This window comes from Lissotriton helveticus, chromosome 8 (assembly GCF_964261635.1).
Source record: "Lissotriton helveticus chromosome 8, aLisHel1.1, whole genome shotgun sequence".
Classification (NCBI taxonomy): Eukaryota; Metazoa; Chordata; class Amphibia; order Caudata; family Salamandridae; genus Lissotriton; species Lissotriton helveticus.
Window position 1 is genome coordinate 1661607459 of NC_136069.1, and position 25276 is coordinate 1661632734.

The 25276-nt window shown below is 45.1% G+C and overlaps 1 protein-coding gene across 3 annotated transcripts in view; it reads right to left on the reverse strand.

The window, feature by feature from the left end:
* The window catches only part of LOC144773609 (transient receptor potential cation channel subfamily M member 2-like), a 1291174-nt gene that overhangs the window by 239941 nt on the left and 1025957 nt on the right, over positions 1-25276 (reverse strand). For all 3 annotated transcript variants that reach the window (XM_078658751.1, XM_078658750.1, XM_078658752.1), the window contains one exon: positions 18725-18812. In XM_078658751.1, the coding sequence (XP_078514877.1) occupies positions 18725-18812 (88 nt within the window). The remainder of the gene's footprint in view (positions 1-18724; positions 18813-25276) is intronic.

The following is a 25276-nucleotide window of genomic DNA, read 5'->3' on the forward strand; positions in this document are numbered from 1 at the left end:
GCCCGCAATTCCAGAAGGTTGATGTGAAGCAACCTTTCCTCTGGAGACCAAAGACCCTTGACCTCCAGGTCCCCCAGATGAGCACCCCACCCTAGAGTGGATGCATCAGTTATCACCGTGGCCACCGATGGAGGCAGTGGGAAAGGCTTTCCCTGAGACAGATTGCCTTCCAAGCTCCACCAAGATAGATCCGCCGCAGTTTCTCTGGAGATCCTCACAGACTCCCAGAGATCTCCGTTGTGTTGGTACCACTGCCTGCAGAGGCACCACTGGGGCGCCCTCATATGCCAGAGTGCATGGTTGACCAACAGAATGCAAGAAGCCATCAGACCGAGCAGGCAAAGGACCTTCAGGACTGGAACAACCGCTCCATTGTAAAATAAAGGAATCCTTTTCTGTATGTCGGGAATCCTTTGTGGAGGAGGGAATGCACGACATACAGCTGTGTCCAGTACAGCACCTATGAACAGGATGCGCTGGGAGGGCACCAGGTGAGACTTGGGTACATTTATTGAAAAACCCAAATGGTACAACAACTGAGTTGTCTCCTGCAGATGCTGGAGCACTTTCTCTGACGACTCCGCCTTGATCAGCCAGTCGTCCAAATAGGGGAATACTGGAACTCCCGATCTTCGGAGATGTGCAGCCACCACCGCCATCACCTTGGTAAAGACTTGAGGCGCAGTAGTAATTCCAAAAGGAAGGACCGCAAACTGATAATGTTGTGATCCCACCGTAAAACGGAGATACTTCCTGTGCAACTTCAGGATTGGGATGTGAAAATACGCATTCTGCAAGTCGAGCGACACCATCCAGTCTTCTTCCAGCAGCGCCTGGAGGGCCTGCGCAAGGGATGAGCATCTTGAACTTCTCTTGTTTCAGATAAAGATTCAAGATCCTGAGATCCAGGATTGGACGAAGTCTGCCATCCTTCTTGGGAATCAGGAAATACCGGGAGTAGCATCCCTGACCCCTTTCCTGCTATGGAATCACCTCTATCGCACCCTTTCTTAATAGTGTCTGCACTTCCTCCTGCAGAAGTAAGAGGTGTTCCTCCGTGCAAAAACCTTGGCAAGGAGGGTAATTGGGAGGAAATTCCCGAAAGGGAAGAGCATACCCATTTTCTACGAGATTGAGAACCCAAAGACCTGATGTAACCAATTCCCAATCCCGTAGAAAGTGGGTAATCCGACCCCCCACCGGACCCGCATGATCCTGAATGGCTGATCTAGGGCTGCTTTTCTAAGGCCGGAGGGTTGGAAGAGGTGAAGGAGGAGGAGGCCTGACGACCTCTAGGACGAGCTCTTTGTTTACCCCTGTACGACTTGTACAAGGGATTCTGCTGCTGCGGCTGACCTTGCCGATAGGAGCGAAAGGAAGAGCGTCCGAATCCTCTGAACCTTCTGGTATAAGAACCCCTGGTCTGAAGCCCTAAAGATTTGGCAGTAGCCCTACTGCCCTTAAATCTTTCTAAGGCTGTATCAGCTTTTTTACCAAAGAGTCCAGCACCATCAAACCGCAGATCTAACAAAGCAGCCTGAACATCTGCTGAAAAATCCAAAGATTTCAGTCAAGCTGATCTTGTGGCAACCGCAGTACCCATGATGCGAGCCACCGAATCCGCAGTGTCTAGTCCACTTTGTATTACTGGACGAGCCGCTGCCTCTGCATCCGTTAACACCTCTTCAAAATCCTTCCTGCTGTCATCAGGGATCTTAGGTGCCAGAAGACGCAGTGTATCGATGAGAGCATGATCATATCTCCCCATAAGGCAAGTGGCATTGGTTGATTTTAATGCCATACTCGCAGAAGAAAAGGTCTTTTTAGCAACCTGATCTGGTTTCTTTGCATCCTTATCCCCAGGCACTTGAGGAAATGCACACAGTCTTTTTGGAACAGGCTGCCTGAATTACTAAACTTTCAGGTGAAGGATGAGAAGTCAAAAAAACAGGGTCTTCAGGAGCGACCCTGTACCTTCTTGCCACACTCCAGGAAACTGCTGGTGCTGTAAGTGGATTTTTCCAAACTTCCATAATAGGCTCCGTTAAAGCTTCATTAAATGGGAGTAACGGTTCCACCACAGAACTGGGTGAATGCAGAACCTCAGTTAGTAGATTGGACCATGAAGGACACAAAGAAACAGAAAAGTGAAGAAAATAGCAACAAAGTTACTAGGAGGCTACAGAGATTCCCCGAAACCGTTAGCGTCGACGACGCGGAAAAAAGGGAACTGATGTCATCACGCCGGCGCGGGCCTATTGTAGTGTCGGTGACGTCAGCGGAGTCGCGTGCGATGCGTGCCTCTAGGACATTGTCCATGTCGGCGCAAAGCTACAAAAGAATTTCCGAATGATGCTGACGCAAGGGGATATTCACAAGGTGAGGAATCCACTGGCAGATGTATCTATCAGAAATTTCATTCACATGAATTCCCCACAAAAATCAAAAAATTATTCCCCTCCTATCAGTTGCCTATTGCATGTCTCAGGGAGAATTTCTCATATTCCATTTTAAATACAAGAACCCAATATTGAGCCCAACATTAACTTCTATCATGCGTCCGTGTGTCTCATTTTATCCCTTCATGGATATTCCACTTTCGCCGTGCCTCGATCGTGCCCTCCAGTGGGCATATCCTGTTGTAATTTCAGTTACTAGAAACCCTTTCGCCGGTTTTCCAATTTTTGTCCATATATGTTCCATTTGTTATATGTTATACTATCTGAGTAGTTCAAACAGTTTTTTTCGATGATGTTATTTACTCGTCAGTAACAACAGTCTCCATATTCCAGTTGGTTATCTCACTCTCCTGGTGGCACAATCATGTTCCTTTGGGTCACTGTTTTGCATGATGTGTTTACTGTATATTACTATAGACTGGTCATCATTTGTTAGAGGTGCATATACAATTCATCTGACTGGTTTAAACCATGCGGTGTCATACTCCGGAAATCGATAATGTGGCGTGATTCTTTTTGCCGCAATAATTTCTCCCTGTTACCCCCTCGTGCATGCACGGACACTCAATTACATAGACTGTGTATTGACTTTTGCACGATGTCAGTTCTTTAATTTACCAGATTTTGTTGTTGGCCATTGTCGTTGCCATTGTGGTTTCCATTGTTGGTTTCACGATCTGGCAGACCTTGCAATTGTGGCATTTAATAAAACCCTTTGTTTTGAGCCATGTTTCCTATAGTTGTTTTATTTTAAAGTGATTATGTACAAGTCGATCTCTTAGGACTTAAGACAGACTTAAGACAGACTTAAGACAGACTTAAGACAGACTTAAGACAGACTTAAGACAGACTTAAGACAGACTTAAGACAGACTTAAGACAGACTTAAGACAGACTTAAGACAGACTTAAGACAGACTTAAGACAGACTTAAGACAGACTTAAGACAGACTTAAGACAGACCTAAGACAGACCTAAGACAGACCTAAGACAGACCTAAGACAGACCTAAGACAGACCTAAGACAGACCTAAGACAGACTTAAGACAGAATCCTAACTTTTCTACTACTAAATGCCTTCTGTGAATACCAAAAGTAGCAAGTTTAGGGTTTTGTCTTAAGTTAGTTCTGTGAATCGGCCCCTCAGTTTTTAGATGAAAAAATCTTTTTTTGGTTGAATTGTCTTTCTTGGGTTTTGTAAAGAATACAAAAAGAAAGAAGCAGGGGAAGAGGGCACAAACATCCCCATACTGTGACATATTAGCAAAGCTATGTATTTTGATGTACATTGGTGGAGACAAATAGAGAGCAAGTGCAGTATTGATAGGGCACTATACCATCACAAAGACATAGTTTCACATCAATATTGTCATTCCACATCATGAGAATGTGGTCTTTAACGTTATTAACAAATAACCAATATTAAAAATAGAAGAGAAAATAAAATCTGTTCCTTGTTGTCCGTGTATATACAGTGTACACCTGCTTGGGGGTTCTACCAGGCCTCCGCCTCTGCGCTTGAGTATGCATTTGTGCTAGGGATCGAACGAGGCAGGGGAGAAATCCCTGACTGATGTGATTATTTGCTGTACTATTTGAAATGGACCGAAATATATCGGTATGCACTAAATACTTATTTACTTTGTATGTAGTACTTGGTCTGTGGGACACAGCAGGAATATAGTTTGAAGCTTGGATTATGGTGTGTCAGAAGCCATGGTTTGCAGTTTTGAGTCAATAGCAACTAAATGGTCGTGCCACTGCTTAAGATTTGTTGCTGTGGTGTTGTTGGGGAGGGGGGGTGCAGTGTAGTGTAGTGTTATCTTGCTGGTTCATGTGTTCCACGACAAGCGATCTACGTAAGTCCGCGAGCCATATGCGTATATGCCACGGCCAGCGGCAGATTTCCAGGACATGACTAGTCTATGCTTGGTCGATCCCATTGCCAGGTCCAAATATATGTTAATTTCTTTTCGGCTGGAATTTCGCTTTGTACCCCAAGAATAAAATGTAGTGCCTGTGGCTCCACTGGGGACTCCGCCGCCTCTGTAAGTATCCCAGCTATTCCGTTCCAGTAAGTCCTAAGTTGAGGGCATGTCCAGACCATACAGGGGAATGTGGCATCTGTAGACAGGCATCTAGGGCATATATCAACGGAGGTAGAGAACTTGCGAGACAACCTATGTGGAGTTAAGTATGTATGGTGGAGATAATTGAATTGTGTGTACTTTAATCTGACAATGGTTAATAAACACTTAGGGTGACCTATACACTGGACCCACTGTTTATCAGTGAGATCCATTGTCAAGGCGCTGTTCGAGTATGTCCGCAATGGTGTCAGTAAGGGGGCGGGGTCTTGCCTAAGGGAATTGTATAGCGCTGCAATCGTCTTTCTGCTCTGGCCATGGGTCGGCAGTGGTTGCAATTGCTTGCCGTGGGATGCCTGCTACGCCTTACGACCCGTATTTGCATATCTCTAGTCCAATCCCTCACATGGTTTGTGAAACCTATAGATTGTGCACCTGGTAATGGTGGGCGCGATCTATATAATTCCAAATCATGAACGCAATTATAGTCGCCCCCCAGTACATTGAAGCAGATGGGTCACACAATAAGGAGAGGGTCATGGTTTGTAGGAACGCAGCCTGTTTTGAGTTCAGTGCGTATAAGGAGACAAGTGTCAATGGGGAGCCATCCAAGAGTCCCTCTAAAATGACATACCGCCCTTATGGGTCCACCCGGGTGTATAATACCTGCAGGGTAGTTCCAGTGCCACTCGTATATGGGTGCCCCTAGCATACCAGAGTACGTGGTCTCTATCACCATACCTCTCCACTGCTTATGTACTGGTGTGAGGGTCTGCTGAGTGAGTTGTGTTTCCTGGAGTAGCGCAGTAGCAATCTTATGTCTGCGCAGATATTGATAGAGCTTATGCTGCTTGGCGCAGCTAGCCAGACCTCGTACGATCCAAGTGAGAAAAAGATATATGTCACTCGTCATTATCGTCTAATGAATGGCAAACAGCAGGAGGAAAGTCCTCCATCCAGCATGACCAATCAGAATCGGATCCCCTCTCTGGCAGGTGTACCTCGGATCTTGCCTTCGCAGTATAGCATATGTTGATTACAGTATATGACACACCGAAATGAACAGGCAGCAAATAACATTTACTATACCTAACTCCCCTTCAAAGGCCTGTTTGCCAACAGGCAAAAGGCTATCTGCACTGAAATTCAAACGTACAAAATATCCAATTACAAACCAAGTACTGAGAGAGAGAGACTATCTGAGATACCATCGTAACAAAAAAAGGGGAGAGTAGAAGCAGAGAGAACAAGCATTGGAAATGCAATCGGTCTCGCGTTTGTGTTGAAGCTATTGGCATTGTAAATGGCAATTTATTTTACTTATGTGTTATGGAGTGTATGTATGTGCTGTGTAGGAGAACTATGTATGTATGTAAGAGATTTGTAAAGCAATGGAATCACCACCGTAGGGGTATCTCTGTGCTACCATAGAGAAGGTGTAAGACAGACACAGATCAGTCCCGGAATAATTCCATCTTCAGGAGTTACCTAAAGCGAAAAAAACTGGGGCATTTGCACAAGTCATCTGGCAGAGAGTTCCAGTATTTCGGAGAAAGATAGGCAACTGTTTTGCCTCTTGTTCGTATTTTCCTGTAGCAGGGGACCACTAGCGACCCTTTCCCTTCGGATTCGAGTCTACGATCCAGACAATAGACTTTAAACTTGTCCGCCAAGTAGCTAGGGCTCGTACCATAAATAGCTTTATGTGCGAGACAAGAGAACTTGAATTTGATTCTCTGGTGGATAGGGAGCCAGTGGAGTTGTTTTAACGGTGGCCCTGGAGAGGTGTGTGGCGGCTTTTTAAGAGCCAGGCGTGCAGCAACATTCAGTACAATCTGTAATCTACTGAGAAGCGATTCATTAGCCAATGCCAGTAGAGTATTACAGTAATCCATAGTCATAATCTGATCCTTCATTGATAACAATACATCCTAACGGACCCCTCAATTTTTTGCTACTGTAGTAGGAGACGGGGCAGGGCCTCACACTTCAGGCCACCACTTCGGGGACCAATAAGCTTGGGCCGAGCCAAACAGCAGGATTTCGGTCTTGGCCGCATTCAGTTGGAGAAAATGTTCCGTCATCCAAGCTGATATGGCTAGCATGCCCTTAGCAAAACGCTTATCAATTAACTGTGTCTTTATCAAAGGACAGGGGTAATTGTAGATCATCATCATAGGAAAATGGAGTAAAATCTTACGATCTGATAATCTTGGCTAGTGGGGCCACATAGATATTGAACAAAGTAGGACTCAAACAAGAGCCTTGGGCACCCCCTTGGTAAGCTTCAGGGTTTGGGATCGGAAGGGACCCACATTGATGGTCTGGGAACGCTGATCTAAGAAGCGAACAAGCCAATTAAGTGCCTGTCCCTCCAGACCGGCCTCTCAGTTGAAAGATCAATTTCTGATGAGACCATATTAAAGGCTGTTGTCGGATCCAACAAAATCAGCAGCACAGCTTTATTATTATCCAAGGTAATTTTTATGTGGTCAGTGACCCGAATAAGAGTTGTATCTGTGGGATGATTGGGTTTAAACCCTGCCTGGGAAGGGTCTAGAATGCTTTGGTAGTCAAGATAGGCCATTAGCTGAGTGCTGACATAACCCTCAGCCATTTTACTCTTAAGTGGCAAGAGTGAGATGGGACGATAATTAGAAAGCACTTCGGCAGGCAACTGAGCTTTCTTCTTGATTGGTAGCACTTGAGCAGCCTTCCAGTCAAGAGGCATGTGGGTTGGATTGGCTTAGCTAGTTGTGTAATTAAGTGGAGTGTAGTTGTGTGGAGTGGAGTGGATTTGTGTAGTGGCATTATGTGGCCTGGTGTGCTGTGGAAATATATGGTTAGCAATTTTGCGGCATTCAGTGTAGTGGCATTATGTGTAGTGGGATTGTGTGGAGTGGTAACTTGTACAGTTTGATTGTGGTGTGCAGTTGAATTTTGCTGCATGATGTAGAATTGTGTGGTGTGGATTGGGTGTATGTGGTGTTGTGTCATTGTATTGTTGAGTTGTATTATGTGGTTTGGTGTTAAATTATGTGGTGTGGGTTGGAAATGTGTCAAGCTGAATTGTGTAGTATGGAACTTTGTATATAGCTTTGCGTTTGTGGTGATGGAAAAGAACAAATAGGTAATGGCAAAGCAAAAGGAAAGAGTTGGAGCTACTGGCATTATAAATGTAAATTTCCCTTACCTATGTGTTATGGATTGGAGTGGATGTATGTGGTGTGTAGCAATTATGTGGGCAGGATTGGACTTGTTAGTTGTGGGATTCTGTGGTGTTAAACTGTGTGGTGTGGATTTGTGTAGTGTAACTATGTAGTATTGTGTGCAGGTGTATTATGTGGATCGTAATGATGTATTTTTGAGTGTATTGGAATTATGTGGTATGAGACTGAGCAATGGAGTGTAAAGATGTGGAATGGTATTTTGTGTTGTGGAGCGTTTTGTCGTGGAGTTTAAAGAAGACACTGTGCACAATTGAATGGTTCTTTTAAAAAAAGAAATATCAAAAAATTGTCTTCTAGTTTTTTTTTGTCCTTGCAATGCTGGCAACCTCCTCCAGACTGTTGTAATGCTGGTTTGTTATAGCTTTTATTTCTTATGCAGGGACTTAAAAATCGGAGGGTGGAGACTGAGAAATAGTACCTGAATTACAACACGAGCATCAGATGGACTCTAGGAGAGAATCAACAGATGCCAGATTCTGAGGGCACACTAAGGTGGTGCTGTGTAATGCTGAAGTGGTGCTGAGGTGGTAGTGTGCTGGTACAGATGTGATGCTCAGGTGATACTGAATGAAACTCAGGTAGTGCTAAGTGATGCTGAGGTAGTGTTCTGGTGTGGAGTAAAACTGAATGTTACTTATCCTCATCCTGGGACCATCGCCCTCCGCCTGGGACGACTCCTGGTGGCCCCCCGCCCTGGGCACCACTCCCAAGCCAACAGACCACGCACGCAACCTGGGCTTCATCCTGGACTCCTCCCTCTCGATGACCAGACAAGTCAACGCAGTCTCATCATGCTTCTACACCCTGCGCATGCTCCGCAAGATCTTCCGATGGATCCCGACCGAAATCAGGAAAACGGTCACCCAGGCACTCGTCACCAGCCGACTGGACTACGGAAACACCCTCTACGCCGGAACCCCAGCCAAGCTACAGAAAAGACTCCAACGCATCCAGAACGCCTCCGCCCGACTCATCCTGGACATCCCCAGACGGAGCCATATCTCAGGCCACCTGAGGGACCTGCACTGGCTCCCCGTCAGCAAGAGGATCACGTTCAGGCTCCTCACCCATGCACACAAGTCTCTCCACGACCTGGGCCCCAAGTACCTCAACGACGCCTGACCTACACGCCCACCCGCCAGCTACGTTCTACTAGCCTCGCCCTCGCCGCCATACCACGCATCCGAAGAGCCACCGCCGGAGGTAGATCCTTCTCCTACCTGGCGGCCAAGACATGAACTCCCTCCCCATCCACCTTCGGCTGACCCAGGACCATCTCGCCTTCAGGAGACAACTCAAGACCTGGCTGTTCGAGCAATAGCGGACCCCTTCCCCCCAAGCGCCTTGAGACCCTTCCGGGTGAGTAGTGCGCTATACACATGTTATGATTGATTGATTGATTGACTTAGGTGGTCGAGGTGGTGCTGAGTGACGCTGTGGCACTGAGTCATGCTGAGGTGGTGTAGCGGTGGTGCTGTGTTGAGGTGATGCTCTGCTGATGCTAAGGTGGTGCTGCATGGGTGCTGAGTTGCTGCTGAGGTGGTGCTGCGCTGATGCTGGGTTGCTGTTGAACTGATGATGAGGTGATGCTCAGGTGGTGATGAATGATGCTGGGTGGTGCTGAGTAGGGCTGAGGTGGTGCTTAGTGAGGCTGAGGTGGTGGTGCTGTGCTGGGTCTGAGGTGGTGCTGAGCTGGTTCTCAGGTGGTGCTGGGTGATGAATTTGTGCTGAGCTAACAGCATTGATGTTGAAGTGCTGCATTGGCGCGGAGTTGTTGCTAAGGTGGGGCTGCTTATCTGGTGGTGATGCACTGATGCAGAGATAGTACTGTGCTAATGCTAAGGTGGTGCTGCACTGGTGCGGAGGTGGTGCTGAGTCATGCTGAGGTGCTGCTCTACACTGGTGTTCGGGTGGTGCTGAGCTGTGCTCATTTGGTACTAAGTGATGCTGATGTGGTGTGGTGCTGAAGTGGTGGTGCACTGATGTGGATATGGTGCTATGTAAATGCATAGATGGTGCGGTCTTAATGCTGAGTTGGTGGTGCCGAGTGATAGTGAGATGGTGCTGAGTGATTATGAGTGGAGTTGAGTTATGCTGAGGTGGTGGTGCTGCACTGGTGCTGAGGAGGTGCAGAGTGATGCTGAATTAGTGCTGCATGGGTCCTGAGTTGCTGCTGAGGTGGTGCCTCACTGGTAGTGATGCAGAGAGTGTGCTGAGCTAATGCTGAGATGGTGCTGTGCTGACGATGTGGTGGTACGCTGGTGCAGAGTTGGTGGTGCACTGAGGAGGTAGTGTGTTGTGTTGATGCAGAGATTATGCTGCCGTGCTGCGCTGATGAGGAGGTAGTGATGTGCTGATGTGGAGATAGGGCTGTTCAGATGCATTTAATTAGTTTTAAAGCGCCACACATTCCAGTGTAGGGTGTCACAGCACTTTGCATCACACACAAATTACACAGAGACAACCAATCACAAGTGTATAAATTAGTGTAAAGGAAATGTTACATAATACAGAGGACTACAGGGTGTAGGAGTCACAAGTCATGCATATTGGTAGGCAGCATTGCTAAATAGTGCTTGGGCCCCAGAAGCACAATCTCAGAATTGAAAACATAACACCATAGTTGGGGGTTCTCTTAAATAAAAAGAATAAATTTCCATCCAGATGAACTCTTTTAGAAACTTTAATATCTCCTCTACTCTTTACTTTGCAGTGCATGCAGTTCTTTAATGACAGTTATAAATTCACTGTTCTGTTAGGATTTTAACTTATAAGCTGCAAGTAACAGATGAGCAGTAACCCATTGTCCCATTTACATTGTATGAACGTTGTAATCTGCATGGAACACTTTCTTCGCAGCTGGCATATTAACCTTCTGGCTACCTTGCAATGAGTTAAAACTTCTCCCATTAGACAACTCTGATCTCTCCTGCAAGAACATCAATCACCGGAGTTATCATGACATTTTTATTGTCAGGAAATTGCAGGAGGCCTGGAATGTGTGGAGTGCTTTTAAAAGTAAAAAAAACTGAGAAACATTGCCACTCTGAAGTCAGTATCCAGTGCAATCATTGGACAGCCCTTGTGCTGGCCCTTTGTTCTTGTTCTGTTTTTATATATTGTGATACATTCAAATGCATATTTTAAAGGCTACATTTTTCCAGAAGGAAACATTTTGGCCCCATGTTATGTTATGTTACTTTGGTTTATATAGCGCCAGCTCACCGACAGGTATCAAGGCGCTCCAGACCAAAGAAAACACACTTTATTCTTACTCACTGAAAATTACAGCAAATTACAGGTTAACCTGTATGTCCAAAAGCCTCCCTAAACAAAATCGTTTTCAGCTGTTTTCTGAAGCAAAGAAGTTTCGACTCCTTGCGTAAGGAAACTGGTAACTTGTTCCATAACAGTGGGGTAAGTGTGGAAAAGGACCTTCCGCCTTTTGTGGCCAAATTAAAGCGGGGACAAGTCATCAGTAGGGCATCAGATGATCTTAAGGTTCGTTTCGGGTTGTAAGGCATTAGACGATCCTTAATATAAACAGGAGCTTGCCCATGAATTGCCTTGTGTGAGATACATAGGCTCTTGAATTCTACCCTCTGCTTCATAGGAAGCCAATGAAGCTTAGACAGTAAGGGGGATGCATGAGATCTTCTCGGAAGTTTAAAAATTAGGCGTGCAGCGTCGTTCAAAACGACCTGCAGTCTGTTGATCAAGTTCTTTGGTAGACCTAAATAAAGGACATTGCCATAGTCCAGTCTTGATAATATGGTGGCCGAAACCACCGTCCGGAGCATCGATTCGGATAAAAGAGGGACTAGTCTACGCAATTGCCTAATTAGGCCAGTGCAGGTACCCACAACAGTAGAGATCTGGGTAACCATCGACAGATCCTTGTCAATCTTTATGCCTAGACTTTTCACATTGGGCACTGGTGTTGGGGTGGGCCCAAGTTCTTTTGGCCAAAACAGATCTCCCCAAGGTGAAATGCCCGTTGACACCACCAAAACCTCCGTCTTCTCGGGGTTAATTTTCAGCAGATTGTCACTCATCCAGCTGACTGTATACCTAAGGACCTCCTGTATATGTAGGTGTGCTACTTTGGAGTTCTCGATGCTAAAGAGCAGTTGGGTGTCGTCTGCGTAGTTAAACACCTGACAACTCATCTGTACCAAGGATTCAATAAGGGGTTGCAGGTAGAGATTAAAAAGTAACAGTGATAACGCGGATCCCTGCGGAACCCCACAGTTCATCCTGCCCAACTCAGAAATCTCCTCTCCCAATTGAATCCTCTGCTGCCTCCCTGTCAAAAAGGACTCTAGCCAAATGGCTAGAGTCCTTTTTTCCAAAATTCGCCAGTCTGTCCAAGAGCAGATCATGGCTGACAGTGTCGAATGCCGCTGACAGATCTAAAAGTATCAGGGCACTCGGTTTCCTACTGTCAGCCATGTCCCTGAGCTCATCCAGCACCGAGAGCATCACCAACTCGGTGCTGTGATGTGCCCGAAAACCTGCTTGGCGTCCCTGGAGAAGATTGTGTGATTCCAGGAAGGCAGACATCGACTGTAACACATGCTGTTCAAGAATCTTGGACATAAACGGCAGCTGAGATTGGTCAATAATTTTTCAGATTTGTTTGTTCAGCTCCTGGTTTTTTCAGCAAGGGTCGTACCCGAGCTTCTTTAAGCTTTATTGGGAGATAGCCCGTTTGTAATGAGCTATTTAAAAAAGAGACAATATGGTCTGACATCAAGGCTAATGCTCCTCAGAAAATAGTCGGAGGACATGGATCTGCCGGTGAGCCAGATTTTATAGAGGACATGAGGTGTTCAAGCCTCTTGACGTCCAACTCTGGAAAAGTTGAGATAGTACAATCCTGCGGTACTTCGATCAACTGCGGTGCATAAAGGCCACTCACCGTGTTACTCTTGATCTCAGAGAGGATAGTCTCAACTTTTTCTAAAAAGTAATGTTGGAACGTATTACACTCAATCTTTGTAACCGCATTCGTTGTTTTTTTTGTCAGTTCTGACAAAATACTGAAGGTTTCTTTCTGTACATTATGTGCACGCTTAATGCGGATATCAAAGTATTTAGCTTTAGCTCCCAACAGACTTTTCTTATAATCTTTTGAAAGGGTTTTATATTGTTCCGTGTCAGATTCCTCCTTGGATTTCCTCCATCTCCTTTCCATACTCCGAAGTTTTTTTTTAAGTTCTCTCAGAGGGGGGTATACCAGGGTGCCCCCTTCCCCAGACCCTTTACTCGTTGTAATTTCTCTGGGGCTATCTGATCGATTGCCTGGGAGATGGTCTGAGTTAAGCCCAGATAGTCCTCATCTAAATTTCCGCTGAGCGGAGCAAGGTATTGTGGAAGAATGTCCGACAGTGCTTGTGAGTTAACATTCCTCCATTGGCGTACTCGCTTCAGTTTTGGAACTTGACAAGGGGGTTTCCCACTAATGGGGATAGTACAGTAAATGAAAAAATGATCTGACCAGAGACAAGGTAAAACGCTGTCTATAGTGACCACAGAGTCTGAGGTCCAGATCAAATCAAGCGTATGTCCTTTAATGTGAGTAGGGCATTCCACCAGCTGTGTCAGACCAATTGAGGACATGACTTCCTCCAATTGTCGAGATACTGATACTTTGGGGGATTTTTCCCAATGAAGGTTAAAATCACCTGTAACCACCACTTTTTGGTATCTCAAACAGATATCGGATATGATGGGACAAAAGAGATCATTAAAAGCAGGCGAGGAGTTAGGGGGACGGTAGATGGTAAGAATCACCCAGCAAGAGTTTTCGAAAGTAAATTTGACACCAAGTATATCCGCCAGGTCTATCGAGTCTGCCATCAAATTTTCCATTGTCAAATGCCTTTTGAAAAAGATTGCAACTCCTCCACCTCGCAAGTTATTAGCTCGGTTATGCCAGACAACATCATATTCACTGGGCAAAGCGGCCACGATGTCTGGGGCTGAATTACAAAACCAATGAGGAGAAACTTCCAACTCCTCAGCTAGCATCCAAGCACAAGTCCGGGGGGGTGGGAGGGAGGGGGGGGATAAGCAGCATGCACATTAAAGTATTATTTCAAGCTGTGTTTAAGATTTGGTTTTACTATTTACATGATTTAGAGCTGCAGTAGCTAAGCATGGCTGGTTGCTGCTGGATTTGGACAGGAAGGACAAGACGTGAATGCTGCAATAAAATGTAAGCAGTTACATCTGAGCACCCACAGTGTAACAAGAGGTTGAAAACATAATAAAATAGTCCCCCCTACCAGCAGATCAACAGTACAAAGTGTAATGATATTGTACTAAGTCCCTGCTCCTTGGAGGAAAAAAGGAGGGACAAATAGGCAGGACTGGCCACTAGTAAGCAAGGATTTTAAAGGACATTGAAACAAACAAATGAGAAGCAAGGAATGGCATTTGGCCCACAGAGATATATGTATACTTAAGTATACAAGAGGTTGTACGCTTATGCTCTACCCAAAATAAACAAACCAAAACAATGCTGTATCAGCTACTTATAATCTTCATGAGGGATTAGTCGAGCTGCATTAGTGTCCGCATAGTGGCCGCCATATCGGAGTATGTTTGCCATATTTGTAGTTACTGGTGACATTTGGTGTTACAGATGCGCTGCATCGTGAGGTGGCCTGCAGTAGAGAATGACCCCTGATGGAGAGCAGCCCAAGTTCCTTGGAAGACGCCAGGATGAATCATCCAAGTTCATCCCCTGTTTGTGGTGTGAGTGCAGGTCCCCCTTCCATCAGCCCTGAGTGTTGTGACTCCGTTAACTGGTACGCTTGATCCAGGACAGTATCCAAGTAAGATTCTGACCTGGAGGGTGAATCCAGGTTACTGTGTTGTTCTGCCTGTTTAATTGCCTCCACCGGTTCTCGTTTATCTGATCTTTAGTGGGGCGCCTTGCCTGCATCTTATAGTGGCCTCCCCATGCACCTCTATTACACCATTCTGGGTGAGATGTCACTGCTGTCGCCCGCTGGGCACCAGCTAATTGGCTCCGCTCCACCCAGGATCAGGCTTCCTCAGGGAAGTGGCAAAGAGTGGTTCTATCTTCATGTCGGATTCGTAAAGTGGCAGGAAATTGCAGTGCATATTGTATTCCATGTGTCCTTAAGCATTGCTTAATGTCCATATAGGAGGATATGCTCCTTTGAACCGCTAGGGTGTAATCGGGATATATATGTACCTTAGTTTTTTCTGTTTCCCATGGGCTAGGGACCAGAGTCACTTGCGATATGTGGTCTCTGTCCCGATAATTGAACAAACACGCAACCACCGGCCATGTGGGGGGCACCCGGCCGGGGACGAGGAGGCCATCTGGCACCCTATGTGCATGTTCAACAAATAAAAATGTGAATGTTTACCATTAAGAATGTCTGTTGCGAAACATTCCTCCAGATATAGCTCCATACTTTGCCCCTCAATGTGTTCTGGCAGTCCCACTATCCGCAAATTGTTCCTACGGAATCTGTCCTCTGATCGTCTCCCCTGTTCTTTAGATATTCCACTTCTTTTTGCTGCAGTTTAATCTGTTCCATTGCTGACATTACCATGGGGTGTAAGCTGGCCATCGCCGATTCTATCTCTTCAACTGGGCCTTTTAATCTTTTGTCGTATTCTCGTAGGAATCCAACATCCACACATAGTGTATCTATCCTGGGGCCCAGCGTGGTTTTGATGTCTAAAACTGTTGCCATTATCTTGTCGAACCAGTGTGCAAGGTCTGCGTGGTCTATAGGCTTAGTAGTTGCCGTTTGTTCTATCTTTATCTGGGGGAGAGGTCTGGGTTGCCGAGTCCCCAGTCTGGTTCTGTGTCCTTTCTGCTCTGGGCTTACCCATTGCACTGATCTAGTTGAGATGCCTTGTGTTTGACCGGATTCCCTGGGATTTCCAATCTGGACAAGGGGCGGGCTCCCCTTCACTCCCGATGTGCGGGTCACTACGAGGTCACTGAGGAATGCCTTCTAAATGTTGAAGTGTCCACTAAAGGGTGACCCTATCCCTAGTAATAACATATGTTCAAGATGACCAGGTAGAGGGATCATGTACACTGGGCAGTGAAGACAGCTTAAGGCCTACTTAGGAATTCTCTAATGTCCGTCAGAGCGAGGTATTATTCATCAAGTAGCCTAGGAGGTTGCTACCACATGTATCCGAGGTTGAGAGAGCGGACCAAAGGGCCCCAGGTGAACTTCGAGACCATGCAAGAATGAGCGTCTCACCTGGGAGGTACTCCCCATGGGGCTCAGCCTTCCGCAAGATTCATTTCAAGGTGTCAGTATCATTCCCCTTGTGATATGCGCAGTGGGAGAATTCACCATGCAGGTAACACTAGTCGCGGTGGATCTCCACTGATTCGTCCCAGGGTACCCCAGCTATCAACAGGCCACATATGCCATGGCATGTACGTGTCAGGGGGTCCAGAAGCAGAAGCACAGCGCTGTTGAGGCCCCAGGTGAGTAGATAATGCCAGCAGTGGCCGTCGGTGGCACAAAATGTTTAATTTTAAGGCAGAAGTTCAGGCAAGCCTCAGCCTACAAAAGAAATAAGCGACCCCCTCGGAGTCGCACTGGGTCTTACCGAGCAAAGATGCACGGCCCCATGCTAGCGCCTCGCCACTGCATGTCTCCCTCTATAGTCGTGTCCAGCCCACCAGAGGGGCGCTGAGGCCACTTGCGTCGACAGCAGACGAAGGGGAGAGTCAGCCAAGCCCCAACTCCACCATGTGCAACACCCGCAGGATCCGCCGCGTATGTCAGCGAAGGCAGGCTCGGAGCAGCTGGGTCATACAAGGTACGTGGCCATCACCCAGATGACAGGCTACGTTGCGTCAATCCCCTCCGTGTATCCGGGGTCCGCCTTGCCGAACAGCCGCACCAGCCCCCCTAGCCAGGGATGGAGGACTTCACCGCAGCTGCAGGGCCCTACCTCACCCGACCAGCTCTGCTCCTCGGGCACTAGATAGCACAGTTAACAGCTATTGTGGTAGAGGTTGAGGGAGGTCTAGAAGGCTGCCCTGTCACACTTTAAACATCTCTCAGGTCTACCAATGCAGAGCCAGTGTGTGCAATTTTAGACTGCCATGTCGACCTGGCAAGTTAATATACTTCAAAAGAGAGTGACAGAGGGCACACCGATTTTTTCAAAAGTTTATCAATGTTGCGTTTGTTCACGTGCTGGCCCAGAATCGTGGTCTGCCCAAAGTCACGTACTTGTGAAAAACACTAGGAACAATGGGGCGACCTCACCCCATTTCCGGACGCACAGCGATATGTGCATACCGATAATGCAGCACGTTAAACCAAGTTTGTTCGACCGTTTATTCAAAGTTCATCAAAGTTATTCACGGTGTCCAGGATTTATCCATAGGCACTTGTGAGGCATCTTACTTTCATCACTGTAACCTCAAACGCTACAGACATGCCAAAGCCTTAATCAGTAGCTAGGAGTGCATGCAAGATATCTTTATCAGTTCATTACGATAACCCAAAGTATTTTGGGCCTTACCATGGCCCTTCGTCAGGGGTATTCTACAATTAAAAAACAATGTTTCAATATAAAAACTTTCCAAATCGGTGTTTCTTTGTACATGTTTAAATACAATACAAGCGATTATCTTGTCACCCATTCCCATATCAACGTTTTCCCGCTAATCGTGACCATAAACGCCCAAAAATGTATTAATGTCCAGGTCTCCCTCCCTCCCTCTATCTCCCTCGTTCTCCTCATGTATGGTTAGATCTATACATCCTCGTGTAATTCTCTTAAGAGCACAAGTTACAATACGGTGTTTCAGTTAATCTACAAGCAAAGTGTGACGATTCCTATAAGCGCGTGAATTAAGATGCAATATCTCAGGTGGTCTTCGAGCGAAATCTAATCCATCTGAGCCCTTACCTTTACAACGATCCAGACACCTTAGGATAGTGAGCACAATGCATAGTGGCTGTTGTAGTGTAATGACATCAGGAAGACCATTAGTTATTATAATGCAGGGTTACCGTTGTCCCTATATAGTAAGTTTAAATGGTGAATTCAAACACACGAAAAGGTGAGGGTGGTTATTCGGTGATGACGCCGATGCGAGGGTTAGGATAACGTAAATTGAGTGCAGTGGGAAACACAGGGTTAAAAAGGAGTCACTCTAGGGCAGAGTTTGAACTTAGGTGCTTAAATTGTAGGTTGTGGGTGAAACACAGTCAGTGAAACACCTTTGATCACAAGGTCTTGCCTTTTTTCATAATAAAAAGAAAGGATATTTAAGTGCGATGCATTTTTGGAGCGAGACATCTTCTGCTTTATTTGGGAGTTTGGAGGGCGCTGCATACTGCAAGCATCCTATCTGAAGGCCACGGGCTGGCATAGCTGCCTTACCTGTGCTTTTCTGAGATCTGAACGCTGTAACCGAGCCAAGCTACCAGAATCTCAAAGCACTGTAGCTGATCGAAAACAACTTTATTATTTCTAAAAAAAAGTGTGCAGGTTAAAGACCCTCAGTAAAACTCTTATAGGCACTTCGGTTGCTAGAAAGGGAGGGTTTTTTACCGTGTCTGGTTTCATCATTCAATGCCATCTAAATACCATCTAATAGTTTGCAATTCTTTTTAATGTACTCTTTAATCACCTCTTTAATTACAACCATTAACAAAGATTCACATCATCTGTACTAGAATAGGGAATTATACATTTGAAATGCTTTTTTAGTAAATTGTGTGTGTTAAGCCACGGGGAAAAGAGGTTTTGGAACGCACTACTAATCAAAACAAATCCTATAGTCTCAGCTGATTACTCATTACCCTATACTCATCCTCAAGAGGGCATGGGAGGTACATGGGATACAGTCTGCTCTGACTTCCTGCCTCGAGTCGATGAAATGCGGACCCAAAGCAGCCCCACTCCCCAGACTTACCCATAACAGGAGCCTTCTCTTCGGATGCAAAGCCCTTCTCTGTCAAGGACTTCATGATCCAGTTCAGGGCCACCGTAGACTGGAACATCTGCAACAAAAATCATTCCATTCCATTGAATTATTGTGTAGCTTGCATGATGGAAGAAGAACCATAAATCGGGCAACATTTCAAGACTGAGCGTAATCTTGAGGGGACCAATGAGCACCAAGAGACATTAATTAGGAAGGGAATGAAAATCTGATAAGCAGGAGTGGCCACAAAGTGTCTTATAAATGAAGGCAGTGTGTACTTTGCATTAGTTTCCACAGTTTGCATAATGTAAGATTAAAGACTCTGCAGCATAGCACATTGCTTCAGGATTCTGACTCCACCGTGCATGGACTTAAAGAAATACACTCTAGGCCCACGTTGACTGTGGTGTCAGGGAGAAGCAACCCACCCCATTCAAGTATCAAGTTACAAGTTTATTCAAGTGCTTCGTCTTTTTTAAAACCATTACACTAAAATGTATTAGTAAATAAACCTTTTAGACACTTATTTGACAGAAAATGGAACATAAAGATGTAAATAGACAACTATTCAAGATAAAGTCTATTTAAAATACAATAGTATGCCAGGCTTGTCTCTCCTATGCCAGAGCATTGTCTATTGATGTCTTTACAAATTTCAAATAAAGTTACTTGGCAATCGGTATGTTTATATTGGAGATTTCGTATGGCTCCAGTACTCCTTCTGAGTTCTTAGTTCACACTTATTGGTGTAATTTCATCACACTAATACCACAATTGTTAACTCAGTTATGACGTGTAAAAAATGGAGTCTTTACAGTCTCTTTTTAGGTTGAGCTAGACAGCGCAGCTGTCTCTTCGAGACCTGCTGTAATCAGTCTGTGTGCATCAAGTCCATCCCCTTTCTTGGCAATGCTTTTCATTTGTCTAGGTCAGTGTCCTTTTAAAATCCTTGCTTGCTAGTGGTCAGACCTTTCTCTTTGTCCCTCTTTTCTCTCTTCTGTTCCTTCCACAGAGCAGGTACTTAGCACTGTCTAATTCCGCTATGGTTCTTGAAATATTCTTTGGGGGCTATTTTATTTTTGTGTTTCCTGTTCTGTTACTATTTGACTGTGTTCAGCTTTGGCGCCATTGCTGCTTATATTTTACTGTAGCATTCCTCCCTCGCACCTCCTCTTAATGCATGGCAAGAAAAAAAATGTCACCTTGCAGGAAGGCAGCTCATTGGGTTAAGGTATCTGCTCTTGTTTTTTTTGGCAACCTGATGACCACACATTTGAATGTGGGCGATGACAACAAATCCTGGCACTCTCCATGGGAGATAAAATGAACACCGTGACGGCAGCAATGCTGGGAAAGTACAAGACGATGAGAGCAGACGTTCTATTAATAATTCTAGGAGGGCAGGTAAAAAAATAAAGCAGTCATGCCAGGCACCCACAGTACTTGAGGAGCCTTTGCATTATTTATCTGGCGTTGGTGAATGCATAATAGTGAACATTCCATTTTGTCCTAATGAACAGGTGCTGATGCTCGACCGGGCTTTCGGGCTTTTTTTTTGCATTTATCCATGTTTATCTTTTTTTCTTGAGAGAGTACAATTCGTTTTGTGGCTGTAAAAACAGGGGGCTGCTACCAAGAAACGACACAAGGGCGCCACATTAAAGAGCACTGTCAGAACAGATTTCAAAATGGCGCTTAAAATCAAACACTCATTTAATTTAACACTTTTCATTTGTCAGTGACTAAAATATGCGATGCAGCATACAATGAAAGGACATTCACATCTTGTTTCACAAATCCAGGGGCTCACAGACAGAGCACTCCAAAGCTGTTGTCACATGATTAAAAGGATTACAAATGTACACAGCCATGAAGGACAATTTTTCAGTAACGTATGTTTTTTGTAAATCTACATGGTTGGTGAGCATACCGCAAACTCGTGACACGTTAAACATTATAAAGCAGAAATATTCGAGGGGTTTTCTAGCACAAACCTGAATTGTGACTGGACCCAAAAATATTTTTTTCCTGTAAAAGTGTATGTCTTGGACGAGCCCAAAACTCAATTTCATGTTCCTTTCACCAGGAAACTAGTCATCTGAAATTTAGAGACTGCTTGGAGATCTTGTCACTCACTAGTGCATCCTACCCCGGCCATAACAGCAAGCAAAATACAGCAACTAGAGACAGGTTATCTGTAGACTGCTGATACAGGTTGATTCTTAACATCCCGAAGTATCAGTCAGCTAGGGAAGAGATTTCGAGCCTTGCACTGTCTCCCCATCAGGAAGTGCATTTCCTTCAAGGTCTTGAGTGTGGTGTACAATGTTATGCACAGCAGTGGTTCATCGCTCTTAAAAACCATATTTCAATGGTACAATCCAGGGAGGACCTTGAGATCCTCCTCACAAAAAAAAACTGGTTTCACACAAATATCACAGGTCCAGATGGGGCGGTTGCTCCTCTCTGGCAGCCACCAAACTCTGGAATACCTTGCCCCCCTTCCATTTCCAAGGTGGACTCTCTTCTGGTCTTCAGGAAACTTCTGGAAACCTGGTTATTTGCTTCATAGCTGGATGCTGGTACTTTTTCCTTCTCCCCAGTTCGCTTAGTGCCTTGACACCCATGGGTATAAGTGCGCTTTATAAATAGTATCCTATCCAATTGTGCATCTTTGAATTATCCCAGCCTTTGCTGGGTCATTTAAAAACATATTTATGCTATCAGAGATACAAGTATCACCGTTTGTGTGCCAGCTGCCAGAATGGGGCTTGGAGGGTTGGGGGGGGGGGGGATTGTCCATCTGAATAGGGAATGCACCATTCATCCAAAACACAGGTTATCAAAGATTCTGACCTTGCTCTTCAGTTGAATAGATGAATACTATTCCCTCTGCAGGTACTTTTTTTCAATGATTAATAGCAGCAACTAGTGCACTTTTTTTGGTGGCTTTTGTATGAGTAAGAAGAAGCATCTTTGTCAAGGCCATATTGATTTGTAGAAGTGTTTCGTGAAGACAAAATGCCTGCTTAGCAAACCTCCTGCAAAGATGCACCTTCAAAAATGCAGCAGCGCTCATTCTAATCCAGAGGAATCTACAATGGATCCTTCATGCTTGATATTGTTAGTTGCCTCTTTGCATTCAATGATGCCCAAGATTACACCTCTATAATGTCATTTGGGATAAATTACCTAGAGGTAAAACCCATACTGTATTTTCCCAGCTGCACATATTTGTGCCCCAATTCTAGGGCATCTATGAACCTCATCTAGAACCATGTTCTTGGGTATTTCACTATCTGAAAGACTCACTGGTCCAAGGACAGTCTCTCTCAATCCAAGAAGAATTCCATCAATCTAACTTCCGCTATCTTCAGATATAAGATTTTCAAAGCATCTTACTATGAGCAAACAAAGCAACAATAGTTAGTCGCAGCCTAAGTTGCCTTCCTTTTCAGGTCACTCCTCGGCGAGACATGCTGTAGTCAAGATATGGCCTTTAAAAGCTCTGCCTATTTTTAAGTTCAGCCCCTGTTACATGTGTTGTTACTCAGTTTGTTAGCACTATTTTCTTCTGTAAGCTGGAGCATTGAGACCAGTGCTCATGGTTTACAGAGCTGTTCTAAACAGAACTGTGACTCTTGCACTTATCTACCTTTATTTATTTATTAACAGTGCCTGTATGATTTACTTCTTTCTTTGCTTACCTAAAAAGAACATCACTCCCACCTCCCAAACAGCATGGAGCAGCGTTCGCTGTGGCCTTTATTTGATACAGCTCCCATATGCTTTTTTTAATTGGCTTGCCTCACCACCAACACGGCATCCAGCAGCGCTTGCCCTGCACTTTTATTTATGTCTTAACAGCACCTGTATATTTTTTTCTCTTGCCTTGCTTGCAAAGAACATTGCTCCCATCTCCCAAACAGCATCAAAGAGTGCTTGCCATCCACCTTTAGTTATTTAATTAATGGCGCATGCATGCTTTTTTTCTTGCCAAGTTTTGGTAGAGCTGCGAGGCGGACAAGGCATTTTTACCCAGGCTTGCACGCAGAGGGCCATGTTAGAAGCTGTAACTGATGTGGAGGATGATACATGAGGTGGCTTTGTCCCAGCTCTCCTCTAGCCTGCTTTCATTAATCATGGCTGTTTCCATTTTGTTGCAGCGAGCTGCTTTCGTTAGCTCTGGTATGTATTATGAGGGGTATTAACATTGTCTGTGAGCCTGAGAACTCTTAGCTTCTGGTATTATCCTAGTTTAACAGTTTCTATCTTACCTCTGGTGACATTTGCATGGTCTTGTTCCCTTGAGATGGTTTGTATTTCTTATCATTGCCTTAGGCATCTTCCCCCCACCATCCCTTCCTTTCAAGCCTTTGCAAGCAATAGGTCTCGCAATAGTTATATGCAAAGCTATTGCCTTTACAAATGAAAAACGAATACAGCAGGCATACATATCTTTTTTTTAAAACTATTTATTTTTAATTTATTTACTTTTGTATTAATGGCGGCACACCACGTGGTGTGCCGCCATTCTTACAACAGTCAATAAATGGAAAAAAAAGTTGTTCTCCGCTGTATTACTTTTACATTTGCAAAGCCAATAGCTCTGCATTTAACTAATGTGCCTCTTTTAATGACAACCATCCTTGCGTCAAGAACCTGTTTTATATCAGTTAGAGCTTTACTTGAATGACCAAATTCATTTTGTAAGTCTAAACGAACACAAAATGTCAGTCTACACTACGGACAGCAGAACTCACAATTTGAACTGTAACATCCCTGAAACCTACATGTTTCGACAATGTATTCCATACATATTTCATGTTTTCTTCCATACACCAACAATGCGGTCAGCCGAGTTCACAATTTGAATTCAGTCTTTTTTTTTTTTGGTCCTCATTTTCGCCCTTAGAATATCGCATAGAAGCACTAGGAGAGAGGAATATACTGTCACAGGTAAACTGGTAGTGTCAGCAGCCAACTAAATCGGTGTTGACACAGTATTATCGCACCTCTCCGAGAAGTGCCACAATATGATGACCATAGAAAAGCGATGTTGCTGCCGTTCAATACCCATTGCGAGTGGGGGAGCCATGGTGTTGGGTATGTCGAGGAGAGGAGCAGACCAAGCAGCGTAATCATAGGACAGTGGGGGGGGGGGGGGAGAGGGGGGGGCGGAACACAGTCAGATACCAATTAAACCCAATTCAAAAGGAGCCAAAAGTTACGTTTGTCAGGATTGCCATATCTTGCTAGGTCAACTTTTGAGGTTTTCAGGACTGAGATACGCCAGTCTAACAGGGTAGGAGGTGCTGGGTCCTTCCATTTCCTACAGATTTCTCTTCTGGCCAACAGTATACAGGAGAAAAGAAGATTTTTGGCAGGGCCTTGAACCTCCGATGATGTTCCAAAAATTGTAAGGATTGCGTTTATCGAGATCTGAAAGCCCAGAGCTATGGTCAATAGCGCACTAATTGAATCATAGTAGGGGAGCAGCAATGGACATTCGAAGAACATATGGATGTCAGAGGCTGCTAACAACCCACACTTGGGACATGCCCCAGGAGAGTCTGTTGAGAATTTCGATAGCTGCTGTGGTGAGTAGTATGCCCTATGCAGGGTAAAAAGATGGTTCCTGCGGAGCCAAGCGGGCTTCACAATGTCCCACATGATCTTAAAGGAGGAATACCATATATTTTCGAGGTCGTGACCAATAAAAAAAAAGAGCTCCACAGCATCACTGGTAGTAGGAATTCGCTGTCGACCTCTTCTAATAATAAATTATACCAAACTGAAATCTCCTTACTAACAGGAGGCTTGTCCAGCATCAGGGCCACTAGGCTACTATCTCCTCCCAGTTGATATATACCCTGGACAGAAATCTGTGAGTGGGCCCAGCTCGTAATCTGCAGGTATTTGAACCTAGAAAGACCCGACCCTAGTCTAGCTGACAAAGAATCCCAAGGGAGCAGAGAGTCTTCTATAAAGAGGTCCCCCCAGACCTCCAGACCAGCCTCTCTCAGCGGTGTTGCGAGGCTGTCAAGAAGCCATCCCGGACACCCCGGGGAGTCCCACAATGGCGACCTGCCTACAAAATAACCCACTTTTATGACACCTCCAAGTTTAACCCACGTTTTTGTCATACCCAGCAAGATCTTCAGCTTCACCTTTTTAAAGAACTTGGGGTCGCCAAATTTAAACAAAAAGCCCTGCTGGCCCACCCCTTCTCATCTGAGTAGAGCGGAAAACTTACTACCAATTTCCACATTCGTGGGCATTTTAAGCAGCATCCTGGCGTGGGAGAATTGAAATGCCCACGCATACAGTTGTAAGTCAGGAGCTGCGAGGCCCCCCTTTTCCCTCCGGCGCCTGAGTTTTTTCCATGCTATCCTCTGTATACGATCACTCCAAATAAAAGAACTAATGTCACCTTGAAGTTTAGCTATGATGGAGGGCTCAAAATACAACGGAACAGTATTAAACAAAAAAGAGACTTTTAGTAAAATAGACATTTTAACTAGGTTTACCCTACCTAAA